Genomic DNA, 19,094 nt, shown 5'->3' with positions numbered 1-19,094 from the left:
GTCACACGATCGTACATAGTAACGACATTTCATTTCGTGTATATATGAGGACTCAAGGTTTCATTTCTTTTAACTGATGACTTCATTCTCAAATAACAAATTATAATATAATTACATCATACAGAACATAAGTATAAAATATTACGATTATACTTACGGGCCAACCATAGCTTAGGCTTGCTAAGTAATAAACTTTTCATTTCTTCAAATGTAAATCCCATCTCCTCTAGGATAGAAAAATTTCTCACCTGAAAAAAGGTAATTTAATATTTAGAATAAAAAATATATAAAGTCCTATCCAAATCCATGTAATTTGATATCCTATTAAGTTGAAAGCAGCATTAATTCACAATAAATTCTTTATCTTAAGTTTCATTTACAATATCTTTTTATTTAAAAAGCAAGGCTGACTGTTATTAACGAGATATAAACTGAACACAGTAATTAGCAAAGGAAAGCAATAAAAAGTCCCATGAAGAAAATAGTTTTCAGATAAGTTTTCACCAAAATATTAATCAATGATTTACAATCCTTAATAAAATATTACTACAATTTAATTTCTTGTCAATGTGAGGCATATTATTATTATTATTATTATTATTATTATTATTATTATTATCTGCTAAGCTACAACCCTAGCCGGAAAAGCATTATGCTATAAGCCCAGGGGCTCCAATAGGGAAAATAGCCCAGTGAGGAAAGGAAACAAGGAAAAATAAAATATTTCAAAAACAGCCACAACATTAAAATAAATACCTTCTATAAAACTATAAAAACTTTAACAAAACAGGAGGAAGAGAAATTAGATAGAATAGTGTGCCCGAGTGTACCCTCAAGCATGAGAACTCTAACCCAAGACAGTGGAAGACCATGGTACAGAGGCACTACCCAAGACTTAAGAACAATGGTTTGAATTTGGAGTGTCCTTCTCCTAGAAGAACTGCTTACCATAGCTAAAGAGTCTCTTCTACCCTTACCAAGGGCAAAGTGCCCACTGAACAATTACAGTGCAGTAACCCCTTAGGTGAAAAAGAATTGTTTGGTAATCTTAGTGTTGTCAGGTGTGTGAGGAAAGAGGAGAATATGTAAAGAATAGGCCAGACCATTCGATGTGTGTGTAAGCAAATGGAAAATGAACTGTGACCAGAGAGGAGGATACAATGTAGTACTGTTTGGCCAGTCAGAGGACCCCATAACTCTCTAGCATCAAGAAAATAAATATTAAAACCTGTTTAGATGTTAAAGACTTATACTTTACTTCAGTTCCATGACCTGTGAAGATATCTAAATATTGAATTGTACATTTTGGTAATACAAGTGCTATTTGATATTGTTATTGAACATAATCAACATATCCGATCCCATTCAATGTGGCTTCACTTACCAGCAGCCAATCAAAATGTACTTGAAAGAAATATATGTGGAAATTTACTTTCCATAACCAGAAAATAAAGTTGACAAAAAAAAAACAGAAACCTATTCTAGGGAAAAGAGATTACCATCCATCTTTTCACAACCCAAGGAAGGTAGCCTTCCCTTCTCTGAGACTATAATTTTAGGATATTTTTAAAGATCCATTTCAATAAGTATTATTCAACATTCACTGTGCTATACATTTTGCATGTGCAGCTTGGTTCATAAAATCAAAATTAGAGTACAGTATAAGTAGGGGGTTTGAAAGATTGAATTTTCTTATCAATACCTTGAGACTACTAGAATAAATTGCCCATAGAGACTGCCATTTTCATTTTGTCAGCCTCAAGGTTAACATTTATTTACATCTTACTGGGTACTGCTACTTTTAGTGAAGGATTCTTTTCATTGTATGTAAGTCTGTACTAGCAGATTGCAGGCCTACATCCTTTATCAGGACTTGACAGTAGAGCAGTTGTACTGCATTAAGTTTGTAACCTAATATTCATAGTACTGTGTTTTCTAAAATAAGGTTTCATAAAGTTTGTAATAAGTTTCAAGTACAAGTCTAAGTTTGACAATCTTAAAATATGCTTCATGTGTTGAGGTAAAGATTCATAATATGATGACAGTATTGATTCGATGAGTGTAGGAGTCTGCTAGATCTATAATGATTGGGGAGAACTGAGCATTATTCATTCTAAAAACAAGTAGTAGGTAGGAACAGGGAATTTTCTCTCCCAAATAAAACTTCCATACTGTATTGCCTACAGAAAAGTGAATAGAAAGAATAAAAACAAAGTCACCTTAATTAAAATTCAACCCAAAGAGCAGCAGGGCAAAAGAACTGGGGATTTAAAGCTCAGACTTTAATACTAAACCCTCAATAAATTCAACATATTTTTACAAAGGAAAATGATTTCAATACTTACCGTGTAGTCATTATGCTAGAATCATTGAAGGTACTGGCTTCCTGGCCTAAATAAAATAACGTTAATTTCTCTTGCCCCTTTTCCAATCTTTCCCTCCCCTATGATGCCTAGTCCTCAACTACGGGTATAGTTATACTAAGATCTACTTCTAAGGAGTCATCGTAAACCTGTACATAGCCTAAAAATCTCTTCACTTCACTATAATTGTGGAGGGTGTTAGTAAGTATTGGGGAAAGGCAAGATATAAACTCACTTTTAACATTAAAAAATCACATTCCTCATACTAACTTGATATGTTTCATCTTACAATCATTTATAATATTCCAAGTTGACCTTTATTGTGAACTGTTTCATAACTTTCTTTGCTCCAGATTCCATTAAAGCTAAACATTTTCCTTTAGTATTGTATAAAAACTCTACTAAACTACATGGTATTTTCATAAAAAAAAAAATAAAAAGTTCTATACTGACCATACTAAAATGCATCAGGTATAAATTTCTTAAAAAACACATGCATTACTATTGGCCATCCTAGGAGCCAAAAATCTCAAGAACTATTATGCATTTCACTCTACTTAAGGCCTCGCTTTTTTTAATAACTTGAAAAAGTCAAATCAGTACCAAAAGTAAAGGGTTAAGCCAGTTTGTTCTGAGAACAGGAAAAATTCTAACAACGGTTATAGCAATTCGGACAAAATTCCTTGTGACACTACAATGACATTACTATCGGCTCCAGACTTCATTTATACTTTAAAAATTGGGAGGTTATAATACATATTTGGTTTTGAGAGTAACAGATACATAACCTGAAAGTATAGTAAGGCACTTGGTAATTTTCTTTTTTCAGCATAGTAGTTTGGTGGTTTTTGGTGTTTGCATTTAGTGACAAGGGACGATGTCAGCTTTCATAGGCTGTACCCAGCCCGCAGGTATAATTGACCTGAGCAATTATAGCAAGTATGCTACATCCACAAGGTTGTAGGAATGCAGTTGCATCGAGACTTTTCACCCTGTATAACAGGGAGAAAGCTGCTAATTGTCTACCGATCAGTTTGAATAGGTAAGAGTTTGGTTATGCCAATTTTATGAATCCTCATATATTTCATTCAGGAAGTACATTTGGATTTCACCAATTATTCAAGTTTTAGATTTGTGTAAGATTTGAGTTCAAAACTTGCTGTAATAGTATTCTAAATCGATGAAAATATTGTGTACCTTTTTATATCTTAATTTGCATTATATTAAAGAGTAAGTTTTATTATATAGTAGCTGAAAATGAAATACACTTCCTCTTTTATTATATTTGAGCTTTATAAATTTAGGATTCTAATTATATAGTAATGCATTCAATCATTAATTTAATGCATGCTTCCTCTTGGACAATTGAATTTTTATCCATGTCAACTGTGCATCTATGTTATTAGGTCACAATTGTCTCCAAGAATTCTGATACACACCACCATAGGTAGTTTGTGGTATTGAGTGTGTACCAGAATCCTTAAAGACAACCTACTATTTTACTCTTCCCTTCCTGTGTTGTATATTTCATCTGAGTAAGCCTGTGGCTTACTGGGCCATTTGGTCTTGCTTGTACCTCTTAGTAATGTGCTTATCTTCTAATGAAAATTAGTGTATAACAGTTACCAAATCCATCTATTCAGATAACAAGAAATCTCTTCATTTTTATATTATTAAGCTTAAAATGCCATAAGAAACAACTATTTGCTTTTGTTATGTTTTCCCAAACAGGCCTTATGAGTGTGTTGCTGACAGTGAAAGTAGTTCGGATGATGGTGCAGCAGAGGAACAACATCTTCAACAACAACCATTACACGCCGGGCTATTTGCCGTACTCTCCGCACGTTTGCCTAGAAGAGAAAAATGCCTTCACTATTGGCTCCATAACAGAGGACCTGCAGGTGGCCAACATCATTTCTGACATAATGTCAAAGTCACCCATGTGGCGACTCCTCCACATTATGGAATTCTATTACAAAACCTACAAGTGTAAAATGTATGAGAGGAAGGAGTCTTTAGTTTAGACAATGTGTGTTGCCAGATCACCACTTTCAGGTCACTCCACCAACATGAGAGGAGGGGAGGCTGGTGGTTTACAAGGAGGAAACTTGTTTCACAACCAAGATGAATCACACCATGAAATAGGTGAATAGCTGTCAGCTCACCTCCAGTGTCACAATGCTACAAGTACTACCAGAAGAAGGGAGCACTTCGTGGTTGTCGCAGCGCGCACAGCAGATGATTTCGTCCCTAACGCATTCCTGTGTTTCGCTGCCAAGAACAGTGATGACTACCACAGAGAAATGAATTGTGAACATTTCCTCCGCTGTCTGACGCCACAGCTTCTGCCGTATTGGTGGTGGATAATGGGCCATATCACAGCTAGCTGATTGAGGACACTTGCTGTTCCACTACCTCCACCAAGAAAGCAGATCTAATTGCTTGGCTAAAACACTACAATGTTCCATTCCAACCATACACCACACGGGGTGAGCTGCTGCTACTCTGCAAGGAAAACAAGTCAGATCCAAAGTAAAAAGTGGAAGACATCATCTGTCGGAGGGTCACAAAATTGTTCGTCTGCCACCCACAAAAACAGCTAAATTCCATCGAGCAAGAATGGGGGATCATGAAACACCATCTGTACACGTTACACTGATTCACCAGGGCTGACCTGCAGGAGAGACTGGAGTAAGCTAGGCTCTGTATTCCAGAAGAGGTTTGAGTAGGTGTGGTTCGACAATCCCAAGTCTTTGAGAATGAGTACAGGAACAAAAATAATGTCCATGAAAGAAAGAGTTGATCCTACCGTCATTGACCTCCACAATGATGACGAGAATAACTTGTCTTTGGATAGTAATGTAGGTCAAAATAATAAAATTGTGTACTGTGTATTTTGTTTATATTAATAATAAAAAAAAATAATTCCTCACCTCTTCATAGTCTATGAAGAAGTATGAATAAAACACACAATCCCCCATCCTTCACATTTTTTCCGTTGTTTTTTTTTTTTTTTCAGCATCACCATAAATAACCTTTACTTACAAATTATCTATTACAGTAGTCTCAAATGAAAATAAAATTAATGTATGGATACCTCAATTTTAAATGAATTAAGACTGAACCACTGACCATACAATTAATATTAACATTATTACCTCTGCCAAGGCGGTTAAATTTTCGAGACAGTTTATTTATTTATTTGTCTGTGCCTGTAGACAGGATTATGTAAAAATTACTTGATGGATTTTGACAAAATTTTCACCACAGATAGATCTTAGGTCATGGACGACCCCATTAAATTTTGTAGATGATCCAGAATTGAATTTTTCATAATTTTAAAAATTACGTCAAAACAAATAGACCGATTTTGACAATATTTCTACCACAAATAGATCTTAGGCCATGAACACCTCCATTAACTTTTGGAGATAAGGCGGTATTGAATCCAGGTTCTAGATCCGGATTTACCTAAAATCTATCTTCGGTGGAAATTTCGTCAAAATCTGTCAATTTGTTTTGACGTAATTTCCACCATAGATAGATCATAGGCCATGAACGCCTCCATTAACTTTTGGAGATGAGCCGGTACCGAATCCGGATTCTAGATCTGGATTTGCATTTTTCACAATTTTAAAGATTACATCAAAACCAATTGACATGGAATTTCACCAAATTTTAACAATGGATAGAGATCATGCATCGGAAGAAACCATGAAATTTTGGCGGTGATATGGATCAAGATCACGATTCTGGATCAACATTGCACTTTTCACCATCTACTGTACAGTCAGCATATGAAAAGTAGGAGGTGGTGTCTGTAGTCTTTAGTTAAATGTTGGCAATATTCATTGGTGGAGGTCTGAAATCTCCGACTGCCCTTGTTATCGTTAATATTATGGTAATCATGCAGAGAAGCAAACTAGAATTGCAAATTATACCATCAAGAGGAGTCAGTGTGGGTCAAAACACAACAGGAAACAAAAAAAAAAAAATTATGAAAAAAATAATCAAAACCTCTGTAATAAATGGAAATAATCTAAAGAGTAAAAAAAAAAACGATGACTGTGGATGTACGAAATATATGGCTTAAAAAGTCGAAAAAAAGGAATGTATTCAATCAATCAGTGATTGAAAGTTACAATGACAAAATAACCACTTCAGTCACTGACACAACCAAATTAAAAATTATTTTGAAAGCACCTGAAGTGCGCCAGTCTCTGAGGGTATCACTGTCCTCCCCTAACCTTCAATCTATGATAAAGGGTCTGGAAACTGGGAGTAAATTCAAGAAGAAAAAACGAGAAAAACAATGTTGAGATGGGTGGGTGGGTCTTAAAAATGTTATTTTTATTAATAAAATAAATTTTTGAATATACTTACCCGGTGATCATATAAGCTGCAACTCTGTTGCTCGACAGAAAAAACCTACGGTCAAAATACGCCGGCGATCGCTATGCAGGTGGGGGTGTACATCAACAGCGCCATCTGTCGAGCAGGTACTTAGTACTCCAAGTAAACAAAGAACCAATTTTCTCCTCGGTCCACTGGGTCTCTATTGGGGAGGAAGGGAGGGTCCTTTAATATATGATCACCGGGTAAGTATATTCAAAATTTTATTTTATTAATAAAAATAACATTTTTCAATATTAAACTTAGCCGGTGATCATATAAGCTGATTCACACCCAGGGGGGTGGGTAGAGACCAGCATTACATGTTTACATTATTATGAGCTAAGTATTTTGTATTTCATTTTAGCAGTTATTCAAAATAACAAACATAAAATAAATAAGTACCTGGTAAGGAAGTCGACTTGAACAATTACTCTGCCTTTTTGAGTACGTCTTCCTTACGGAGCCTCGCGATCCTCTTAGGATGCTGAGCGACCCCTAGGATCTGAAGTATCAAGGGTTGCAACCCATACAACAGGACCTCATCAAAACCTCTAATCTAGGCGCTTCTCAAGAAATGACTTTGACCACCCGCCAAATCAAGAAGGATGCGAAAGGCTTCTTAGCCTTCCGGACAACCCAAAAACAATAATAAAACATTTCAAGAGAAAGATTAAAAAGGCTATGGAATTAGGGAATTGTAGTGGTTGAGCCCTCACCCACTACTGCACTCGTTGCTACGAATGGTCCCAGAGTGTAGCAGTTCTCGTAAAGAGACTGGACATTCTTAAGATAAAAGACGCGAACACTGATTTGCTTTTCCAATAGGTTGCGTCGATTATACTTTGCAGAGATCTATTTTGTTTAAAGGCCACGGAAGTTGCGACAGCTCTAACTTCGTGTGTCCTTACCTTCAGCAAAGCTTGGTCTTCCTCATTCAGATGGGAATGAGATTCTCGTATTAACAGTCTGATAAAATAGGATAAAGCATTCTTTGACATAGGCAAAGATGGATTCTTAACTGAACACCATAAAGCTTCAGACGGGCCTCGTAAAGGTTTTTAAATAGAACTTAAGAGTTCTTACAGGACATAAGACTCTTTCTAGTTCATTTCCAACCATACGATAAGTTTGGAATATCGAACGATATTGGTCAAGGCCGAGAAGGCAGCTTGTGTTTGGCTAGAAAACCAAGTTGTAGAACATGTAGCCGTTTCGGATGAGAATCCGATGTTCTTGCTGAAGGCATGAATCTCACTGACTCTTTTAGCTGTGGCTAAGCATATCAGGAAAAGAGTCTTTAAGGTGAGATCTTTGAGGGAGGCTGATTGTAGCGGTTCGAACCTGTCTGACATAAGGAATCTTAGTACCACGTCTAAATTCCAACCAGGTGTAACCAAACGACGCTCCTTCGTGGTCTCAAAAGACTTAAGGAGGTCCTGTAGATCTTTATTGTTGGAAAGATCTAAGCCTCTGTGACGGAAGACTGATGCCAACATGCTTCTGTAACCCTTGATAGTGGGAGCTGAAAGAGATCGTTCTTTCCTCAGCTATAAGAGAAAGTCAGCTATTTGAGTTACAGAGGTACTGGTCGAGGATACGGATACTGACTTGCACCAGTTTCGGAAGATTTCCCACTTCGATTGGTAGACTCTAAGGGTGGATGTTCTCCTTGCTCTAGCAATCGCTCTGGCTGCCTCCTTCGAAAAGCCTCTAGCTCTCGAGAGTCTTTCGATAGTCTGAAGGCAGTCAGACGAAGAGCGTGGAGGCCTTGGTGTACCTTCTTTACGCGTGGCTGACGTAGAAGGTCCACCCTTAGGGGAAGTGTTCTGGGAACGTCTACTAGCCATCGAAGTACCTCGGTGAGCCATTCTCTCGCGGGCCAGAGGGAAGCAACTAGCGTCAACCTTGTCCCTTCGTGAGAGGCGAACTTCTGCAGTACCTTGTTGACAATCTTGAACGGAGGGAATGCATATAGATCTAGATGTGACCAATCTAGTAGAAAGGCATCTATATGAACTGCTGCTGGGTCCGGGATTGGTGAGCAAAATATTGGGAGCCTCTTGGTCATCGAGGTTGCGAAGAGATCTATGGTTGGCTGGCCCCAGGTGGCCCAAAGTCTCTTGCATACATCCTTGTGGAGGGTCCATTCTGTTGGAATTATTTGTCCCTTCCGAATGAGACAATCTGCCATGACATTCAAGTTGCCTTGGATGAACCTCGTTACTAGTGATATGTCTAGACCTTTTGACCAGGTGAGGAGGTCCCTTGCGATCTCGTACAATGTCAGAGAGTAGGTCCCTCCTTGCTTGGAGATGTACACCAAAGCCGTGGTGTTGTCCGAGTTCACCTCCACCACTTTGCCTTGAAGGAGAGACCTGAAGCTTTTCCAGGTCAGACGTACTGCCAGTAGCTCCTTGCAGTTGAAATGCATTGTCCTTAGACTCGAGTTCCATAATCCCGAGCATTCCCTACCGTCTAATGTCGCACCCCAGCCTACGTCCGATGCGTCCGAGAAGAGAACGTGGTTGGGAGTCTGAACAGTCAGGGGAAGACCCTCTCTAAGGTTGATATAGTCCTTTCACCAAGTCAGACAAGACTTTATCTTTCCGGAAACCGGGATCGAGACCGCTTCTAGCGTCTTGTCCTTTTTCCAGTGAAAAGCTAGATGGTATAGAAGAGGACAGAGGTGTAGTCTTCCTAGTGACACAAATTGATCCACGGATGACAGTGTCCCTACCAGACTCATCCACAGCCTGACTGGGCAGCGTTCCTTCTTCAGCATCTTCTGGATGGATAGCAGGGCTGGGGGCTGATCGTCTTGTTCAGCAACGTCCTCATCAGAGGGTTCCTCATCCGAAACTGATGGGGAAACGGCAACGGAGTGGGCAACGTCTGACTCGCTGAATCCGGTCGCACTGGTGTATGCGTGACGGAGCCGGACGCAATATCATGGCACTGCTGCACAGTCTGTGAACTGTCAACAACCATGGGTGCGCGAGGAAGTACAGCGTCAACCCGAAACTGTCTAGACTGTCTGGGTTGTGCAGTCAACACCCTACCGGGTTGCTGAGGTTGACGCACTGCGTCACAACAAGTTACCTCTGCTGGTTGTTGAACGTCCTGAACGTCAACAACCACCTCCGAGCGTCGCTTAACGTCAACGTGCGACTGGCAACCCACACTGGGTCGCATCGGTGGAGGAACCACCTCAACTGGCAGACGCGAGTAGGTTACCTCAGCGTCAACAGGGCGCACAACCGACCGGTTGGAAGGTTGTTGGCCAGAAGGAGGAACCACCTCAACTGGCAGACGCGAGTAGGTTACCTCAGCGTCAACAGGGCGCACAACCAACCGGTTGGAAGGTTGTTGGCCAGAAGGTTCTTCTCCGCATTTAAGTCCTCTATCAAGGACGCAAGCTTGGACTGCATGTCTTGCAGCAAAGCCCATTTAGGGTCTACGGGAGCAGGTGTGGCAACAGACGGGGTTAGCGACTGAGGCGGAACCATTTACCATCCCTGAAAGCCTTGTTATGTGTGACATAATAGTACAGCAAAACTTCAAAGGCTCGACAAAAGTAGAGAAGTTGACCTGTAAACAACTTTGAGCGTCTCCTGGCTAGGCGCCAGGGCGAGTCTACCAGAATTGAGAAGTCTATCTGGGCAGAGGCATGAACTCCCAAGCCGAGAACTTCTCTCGTGTCCTATCAGACTCTCGCTCTATAAGCCAGTTTAAAAGAAGGGAAATCAAAGGCTGTATCCCTAAAACTCCTCCTGGTGCAAAAACCAGTCGCCTAGCCAACGTAACGCTCTCTAGGAGAGCGAGAGAGTACTAGCTTAAAAACAACGGCTTCGAAGTAGCTAGGCCTAGTGTAAGTTCTGACGTTAGGCGAACGAGGAGCAGCAGTTACAAGATCCGGACGAAGATCCTTAAAAAATCATCATGATTTAATTAAAGTCCATAGGAGGCTAAGCAGCTTAAGGCTCCTCTCCAAATGACAGAGTCCTCAAGGGAATATCAGTAGGAGGGAGAACAGCACTTTCTCATCTACAGGAACCTTGTCCGATAAAAGCTAGGTTATCTCAGTGAGTCTCTCACTGGTGCATTAGTAGCAGACCAGAAGGCAACGTCATGTAACTGCTTGACAGTCTGTGAACTGCCAACAACTGAACTGTCAACCTCAACAGGTGCGTGAGGACATACAGTGTTCACTCGAGACTGCTTTGACTGTCTATACTGAGCAGTCAAAACAACTCTAGAATGCGGAGGTTGACGCACCGCGTCAAAACAAAACAACTTAGACTGTTGTTGTACCTCGCGAACGTCAACGGAAGGTTCCGTGCGTTACTGAACGTCAACATGCGGCTGGCAGGGTACACTGGAACGCATGGGTGGCGGGACTCTCTCAGCTGGAGTGCGGCAGAAGGTCGCCTCAGCGTCCACAGGACGCACAACTGTGTTGGTTGTAGGCTAGAGGTTGGTGCAGTGTCAACCTTCTCCGCACGAAAGTCCCGCATCAATGACGTTAACTGAGACTGCATGGTCTGCAGCAAAGACCACTTAGGGTCTACAGGAGCAGGTGCGGCAACAGACGGTGTGACTGCCTGATGCGGTACCGTTTTGCCTCTCTTAGGAGGTGAGCAGTCGTCGGAAGACTGCAGCGAGTCCGAACTGACCCAGTGGCTACAACTGGGCCGTTGGACTTGCGCGGAAGGGACCGACTTGCGCTTAATAAGCTGCGAGAGCTTGGTCCATGGTTTCTTACGAGAAACCTCTTCCGCAGACGAGAAATAAATGGGCTCTCTCGTCTTTGTGTGGGTGGGGCGATCTTGGGTAGATACGCCCGAAACCACGGAGGGAAACGTCTGTTCGTTGATCAAGGCCTGACGAAACCATAAGTCGTTCGACATTACTTCTCCCCTGGGCTTGGGAGCTTGCAAGAGGTCCCGGACTAGGTGAACAACAGGCACGAACAGACGAACCCTCGGACGCAACACTGTAACACTTTGCGCATATCACTTTATCACTTCAATTTTCTGTTTTGCACTTATTTCACTGAAATCGAAACTTTTACTGATTTCTACCTGAAACACGCAATTCTACCCTTCATTAAAAGGTAGTAATTGCGAAAACAGTCGTATAATGCAGCTCATTAATACTAGCAAAAACAGAAAACATATATAAAGATAAAGAATTCAGTGGCTGGGAAAGAGACTAAACACTAGTTCAAATAAACTACATTTACAATCTCTCACCGCACATAGCCTGGGGACAAGAATAAAACCCTAGAAACGTTTTACCTTCTTCCCCGTACAGCGACTAGGGAGGAGAGTAACGCGAGAACAACGTTACCCGCTTGAACGGAACGTTTTTTTTTTTTTTCTCCTCTCTCTCCCTCCGTCTCTATCTCTCTCTCTCTTTCTCTCTTGATTTCGCACCTGAGAGAAGAGCCCAATTATATATCATCAAAAAAACATGTTATTTGGTTAAAGGAAAACTGAAAGGTTTTCCAAATAAAAAGTTCCTTTAATTTAGAATTTAAACCATTTAAGCTAAGAAAGAATGAACGAAACGTCAGAATCGATTTACTCTTACTGCAAAGTGAAACCGTGATACACTCTCTCTCTATCGTAACGATAGAGCGCATGTTGAACGTCCTGAACGTCAACAACTGCGTAGTCTAAAAAACTAAACGTTAGTTCATCTTTGAAAACAGTACGAAGACTATCAAAGAAATTCTTTCATAAAACATTAAATTTAAAAAGTTTTAAATTCTTTAAAGGCTAAATACGATATAACGGGCTCAACGTTGATTAACTTCGGTTCCAAGTTAGGACCGCCTACTATCAGGAAAGGTCGCATATAAACAAAACATAAAAATTTATTTTTATATGTTTATAATAAATGGAAAGTTAATCGAAGAGGCCTAATAAAGGCGGAGAGATATAAAATATATAGATCTATAACGTGTTAAGCAAAATTACTAAAAACCTAAACACACTTCCGTCTAAGGGAAGGGTCGGCCATTTAAAAGTGAAAGAGAGTCCATACTCTCTTTGTCACCATAATTAAATCTATCCAAAACGAGTTCAAGTTTTGAGATGAAGATAAAATCCCTGCATAGCGAAAGCTCAAAACTAGAATAGTGTACTTCACCAAATAGTTGTGAAAACAAATCCAGTTAGTAACAGCGTATTAGTAGGTCTTGCCGGTAGCCCGACAGAGAGAAAATTGGTTCTTTGTTTACTTGGAGTACTAAGTACCTGCTCGACAGATGGCGCTGTTGATGTACACCCCCACCTGCATAGCGATCGCTGGCGTATTTTGACCGTAGGTTTTTTCTGTCGAGCAACAGAGTTGCAGCTTATATGATCACCGGCTAAGTTTAATATTGAAAAATAATGTTTTCCTGGCATCAAAGTATTTCATAGGAAATGCTAGCATTATTGTTGAAACCTTTCCTCATTTTTAAGAATAAAACCACTTAACTGTTTACTTTTGGTACCACACTATGTTAACCAAAATTATGGCAGGTTGTGAATAAGGCTCTGCCAAAATCTCATACTGATCCGAATATTGTTCAAAAAGTTATTCAAACTATGACGAGGTGAGTAAAATGCATAGTAAACAAGATTTATTAAAAAAATATTTAGCAAAAAGTGATTGTGTTCTCCAATAAGCATTATCTACACCATTAATCACTAAATATACAGTTGATCGACTACTGCTTGATCCTGAGACATAAGGAATATCCCAGAATTCTGAGCTTCTGACCAGTTTTATCTCGGATTCCAATTGCATTTGGCAAGAATCTGGATTCCGGTAACTAAAGACTTTGTTATAGAAGAATCCGACACCATATGATACATCCCTTTGTAATAATGCAAAGGGAGTAAAATATAAGAAATTGAAGTTTTGAAATGAAGACCCTTTTCCTATTGCGTAGAAAAATATCCTTCTAGTGAAAAAATTTCAATAAATTAAGGGAAGTCACATCTTCAAAACCATGAGTTCTAAATTTCATGAGTTTTATTACTAGGTCTCTAAGAGGACCAGACAGCATTCTTAGCACTTCATCTACAGGGTTGTGGAGGCCAATGTGGTAATGTCCCTGACTGGGGTTCGAGTCCCGCTCACTCTCGTTAGTTTCTTTGGTCGCTGCAACCCAACCATTCTTATGGGGGGGTTTGGGGGAGCCTATACTGTAGGTCTATCTGCTGAGTCATCAGCAGCCATTGCCTGGCCCTCTTTGGTCCTAGCTTGGGTGGAGAGGGGGCTTGGAAACTGATCATATGTATATATGGTCAATCTCTCGGGCATTGTCCCTTGCCTCTGCTATTCATGAGCAGCCTTTAAACCTTTAAAAGAGGGGTAATATACTACCTTATTAATCACTGCTTATAAAGGTTGATCGTAATATCTTGGTTCAGAAATGGGAGTTGACAGAACTTCTTAATGCATCTGATGTCCAAGCCCTTTCTTATGTCTAGGACTCTTGATTGCATTTAACATGAATCAAAATCCATTCTTAATTTTGACATCACCTGTTTCCATAACTTACATCCTTTATTTGCTGAAATACACAGTTTCTTATCAAATAAAAAAAAATTAAGATATTCAACAATATTCCTGAATAGGAATTGGTTACTCTCAAGCCATACTTGAACTAAAACAACTCATAATCATGATAAGCTACGGTCTTCAGTGTAAGTTATTGTAAGAAATTCTTTTTGATACTCATATGGATAACAAGATGAATGTGAAAACTATTTTTACCCAGATAATAAAAGTAACATTCCATGAGAATACAGTGGAACGTCTTTACATATGAATTTTCCGACATCCGAAGTAAAATTCGATCAAATTTCTGTCTCTACACCCGAAGTCTTGCTCCAACATACGACGTAGATCATACGCGTACGCGTAGAATTTTCTCGAAGCGTTGATCGTAGTTTCTTGTTTACGCCGGTAGACGGCAGCACATCGGAGGGACGCCAATCGGGCGTCGCCTTGATCAGTCCTCTCATCTCGTGTGCATTGTGTGGTTGTTCTCTATTCGCTCCGTTATTAACAGTGTTTTTTTTATCTTCCTTTTCTCACGTTTCATTTTTTATTTTACTTATAATCATGGGTCCTAAAAATGACAAATTCGTAGATAATTTGTATTTTCCCTAACTATACAAACCTTAGCTATTTAATAGGGGTATTACTTTCGGCATAGCTGAAATGACGAGCCATTAAAATTTAACGAGGGTTTACTACCCACACCGCTAGTTAGCGGGTGTAGGGGAGGGTAGCTTGCTAAACCCACCCCCCCCCCTCACACACACCTGTGCTTGAGCTCATTTTGCTTGGAGGTAGGACTTCAAGGGGGATGGGGCTGGCGGGCATGTTTGATTAAATAGCTAAGGTTTGTATAGTTAGGAAAAATACAAATTATCTACGAATTTGTTATTTGTTCCGTACCTGGAATACAAACCACGCTATTTAATAGGGGTGACTCACCCATTAGGAAGGGTGGACGTCCCTGCCAGTCTGACTTTTTGGCTTTGCCCGGGGGCTCTTTGAGTGTGTAAGCACCCAAGAAATAAGGAGTCCCTGCACCTTGCTAGAACCTTGCTAAGCAAGGACTGCAGCCTATGCAAGCTGTGTGTGAAGGTATGAAGAGGTGTGACTAGTCCTAGGAAGTTGTCCTGAAGTTCTTTAGATGGGAACTTGTAGCCTAGGACTTTCCCAATACCACCTCGTCAGGGTATGGGGACGTAACAGTATTAGTCTTAATACTAGGAACACAAGGAAGCATGGTGATTTGAGGTCAGCTATGCAGAGAACCCAGGATGCTGCTTTCCCCACGAAAGGGTAGGATGAAGAAAAGAATAAGAGCCAGTCAAATCTTTTCATTCACGCACACTAAAACTGGGTAACAGTGTCCTCAACCTTCTGCTACTTGTCCAATAAGGAGCTTGAGGTACATAACCAGCTGTTGTGCAGCCACCACTGGACCGATAGAGATCGTATCGAGTTCCTGTGGGTTACGTCTTGCAGGAGAAAGGTTGTGAAAGTCACCTGGAGCATTCACATCCTTTCTTTTAAAACCTGCGTCACTGAGTAACCTGCTAAGAAGGACCAGGGGCATAGTTATGCCCCTGACACTGTGAGTCATCATGCCGAGATGATGTTTCGCCGATCCTCCTCTAGTCTCTCTCGGTGTTGACAAGAGGAGGGACCCGGGCAGGCTGTTGCCGTTTTCTTTAGGCAAGGTCTCATACCTCACCCTGAGGTACAGTAACGGATGATCTGGATCGACTGTTACCTAGTTGAGACTTGTGTAGGATCTGTCACCTCTGGAGACTGTGTCTGGTGACATACTCAGGGACGAGACTGACCCTTGCCTTTCGCCCTTCTCACTAATGGGCGATGTTGAGAGAGAGACTATGAAGTTCCTTAACTCGTATGGTTGCTGTCCGAGTGTGTAGGAACATTGTGTTCTTAAATCAGGAGGAAATTTGTTGCCTGGTGAAGTGGAACACAAGGAGGGATCGGAGATTGAACCATGTTCTGAGAGGAAGATCTCAATTCCGACTGGGGAAGGGCAAGTAGTAAGCCCGTATGAGTTAGGAAAAGTCTATCGATGAAAGGGTGTCCCTTTCTTTCAGTATGAAGGTGAAGGATCAAGGTTGAGTGATCATCTTTACCTATCGAAACTGAATAGAGGATCTTTTCCTCTTGCATATACCTGAGGATTCCGCTATTGCTGGAATCGAGGTATCGAGAGAAAAGACACTTTCCCATGAAGCCCACCCCACAAGACGTGATACTGCCAGGTAAACTGATGCTGAGGAACTCCTCCGGTATCTAGACATCCTCTTCGCAAAGAGGTATTGGGTAGTCTTCAGGCGTACACTCATAGCAAAGCTATATCTTGTGGTAGGTGTCGAAGTGGGTTGTCTGATATGCGGAGAGGGTTCTCTTGGAGGCTCTATCAGGAGCTGCAAAAGGTTTGGAGACCTTTCCGCGTAATGCCATAGCGGAGCTAGGAGCGTCCTTGATAGGTTGACCGATGTTCTAGCCTTGTTGAGTGCCCTTCTCTAGATAAAACAGGGACGAGACGTAAACGTCACTGTTGTACCCACCGTTGTTGCCAGAGAGCCTTGGGGTCTAGGGCTGGTGAGCAGCGGTAGCCTGAGGTTCAGGGGCATTATGAACAGACCCCCTAGTTGGAGGACCTCGTAAAGTCGGGACTTTGTCGGCTACATGGCGATCCAAAGTCCATTCGGTATACCTATCTGAGATGCTGTGCACAGATTGTCGGCGAGCCTGTTCTTCCAGTCTGGAATGAAGCGGGCTGAAAGTGGTACCGAAAGGGCTTTGGCCCATCTTAGTGTTTATACTATTAGATGGGAAGATTCTACAAGCCAGATCCTATTTGCTTGTCGATGTGAGTCTCTATGTGGTGTGCGGTGTGTCGTCCATCACATCACTGAGTGGTCTGTTAGGAACCGATGAGGCTGTTGAAGGACCGGAAAGTTGGCCTTCATCTCTTAAGAGATCTAAGTGAAGGTACCTTCGGGCTCTGTCCAGAGGGCTGAGGTCGTGTGGTGGAGCACTATGGTCCCTCCTTTCTTCTTTTTCCAATTCCAGTCTCCTGGAATGGAAGTCGTTCTCGTTTCGAGAAGGTTTTGGTGGAGATTGGTGTTTAGAATCATTCCCAGATACACCAGTCTCATGGGAGGGAAGTAGGGAAGATTCCGTAGGTTTACCCTGATCACTGGATCTTGGTAAAAAAGACTTCAGAAATTCCAGTGTTAATGCAAGATTGCCACTGAGTCTGCTAAGGTCAGTCAGTTGTCCCGAGAGAGCGGAGACGGAAGCCGATCCTGTGAGACCAAGATGGGTGTAATGGAAAGACCGAAGCACGGTGCCTTGAACTGGTGTTTCTTGTTTGTCTAGACTGAACTTCCCAACCTTCCTAGATGGATGGTTTGGACCTGGGAGTGAGTGTCCTTAGGGTCCAGTGTGCAAAACAAGACCTGAGGTCTTAACCCTCGATCGAACTCCAACATGGAGTGGGCATCGACCCAAAGGGACAGCTCCTTGGTGATCCTTTTGGATGGAAGATTGTCGTCGCTGGAGTCTTGACTCGTGTCGTAAAGGAACAGGAGCGATATCCAGTGTAAGGATTCTTCTCTAAGAGAGAATTCTTTAGAAGGAAGGCCACGCTTAACCTTCCCACACGCTCTGATGGGATTGATGCTATTCCTTAGAATAGAATTAATCTGGCAAATGTTAATCACTGATTAACCGTTGGGCTGTGCAGTTGGAGAGTGCTCGCAAGTAGTTCCCTGTTGGCAAGCCATTGATGAGGGTTGTCGAACGTTTACCGATCACTTTAGCATGATAGCAAACGGCCAGTAGCGAGAAGTATGTTGTTTAACTTCTGATCTAGGAACTACAGGAAGCGGTTGACTAGTAAGTTCGAGTCACGAACTGCCGGCAAATAACAGATGACCATGAATCGGTGGTCTGTGCACCCATGGTGAATTCGAGAACAGCCAGCTGATTATGATCCCCCTGTTTGGTCAGAGATGAGCAAGCTGAAGATGGGCTGGTTAGAGATCAGCGAGCTGAGTTCAATGATCGAAGAAGGATGAGCTGCCCATCGGTGATCTAGTGATCAGCAAGCAGATGACTGGTTATTGACTAGCGATCGATGATTGGAAATGCTAGCAATTGGAGATCGTTAGTCATTGGAGGGACTAGAGGTCACAGATCAGCATTGAGCTAGCAATTGGCGATCTGGTGATCGGTGACCTAGCGATCAGTAAACTGTGAAGTAGCCATCAGTAAACAGTGATCTAGAGATCAGTCTGTTGATGCTTTCCTGTTTGCTGCCGCTGGTCTGTCAAGGAAAAATGAAACTTTAGAAGAGACAGGGACCAAGGATTCCCTAATTCGATTCCCTTGTAGGATGGAATCTTCGGGATCTTGAATCCTCTGCGGAGCCTTATTCCTCTTTTCCCGGTGTCAATGTTTATGTGCTTGCGGGGGAGGAATGGGGCAATGGTGACCTGTCCAAAAAGTTTTACTCCTTTTTACTGACAATTGCGCGAGTGTAGGTGAATCTGGAGCGATGGCACACAGGATGGTGCTGGTGCTTAATATCTGCCTGGAGAGCAGGCAAGCGCTGGTCTTAGACAAGAGCTGGTGCATTGGATTTGCGAGCCTTGACTCTTTGGCAAGAGCTGGCGTATGAATCCGGGGACCGTAACTGCGCAGGAAAGTGAGGAAGATTGCTGGCGTGCCGTAAGGCACTGTGTAGTTTGTGCATTCTCCCTAGAA

At 41.6% G+C, this 19,094-nt stretch overlaps 1 protein-coding gene across 1 annotated transcript in view; it reads right to left on the bottom strand.

Annotated features, from left to right (window-relative positions):
• Positions 1-19,094, bottom strand: part of mTerf3 (mitochondrial transcription termination factor 3) — a 132,299-nt gene that overhangs the window by 51,823 nt on the left and 61,382 nt on the right. Inside the window, exon 6 of the mRNA XM_068383838.1 lies at positions 158-248. Within this exon, the coding sequence (XP_068239939.1) occupies positions 158-248 (91 nt within the window). The remainder of the gene's footprint in view (positions 1-157; positions 249-19,094) is intronic.

The sequence above is a fragment of the Palaemon carinicauda genome, chromosome 1, assembly GCF_036898095.1.
Source record: "Palaemon carinicauda isolate YSFRI2023 chromosome 1, ASM3689809v2, whole genome shotgun sequence".
In the NCBI taxonomy this organism is placed as follows: domain Eukaryota; kingdom Metazoa; phylum Arthropoda; class Malacostraca; order Decapoda; family Palaemonidae; genus Palaemon; species Palaemon carinicauda.
Note: the sequence above shows the minus strand (reverse complement) of the source record. Positions and strands in the feature narration are given on the sequence as shown.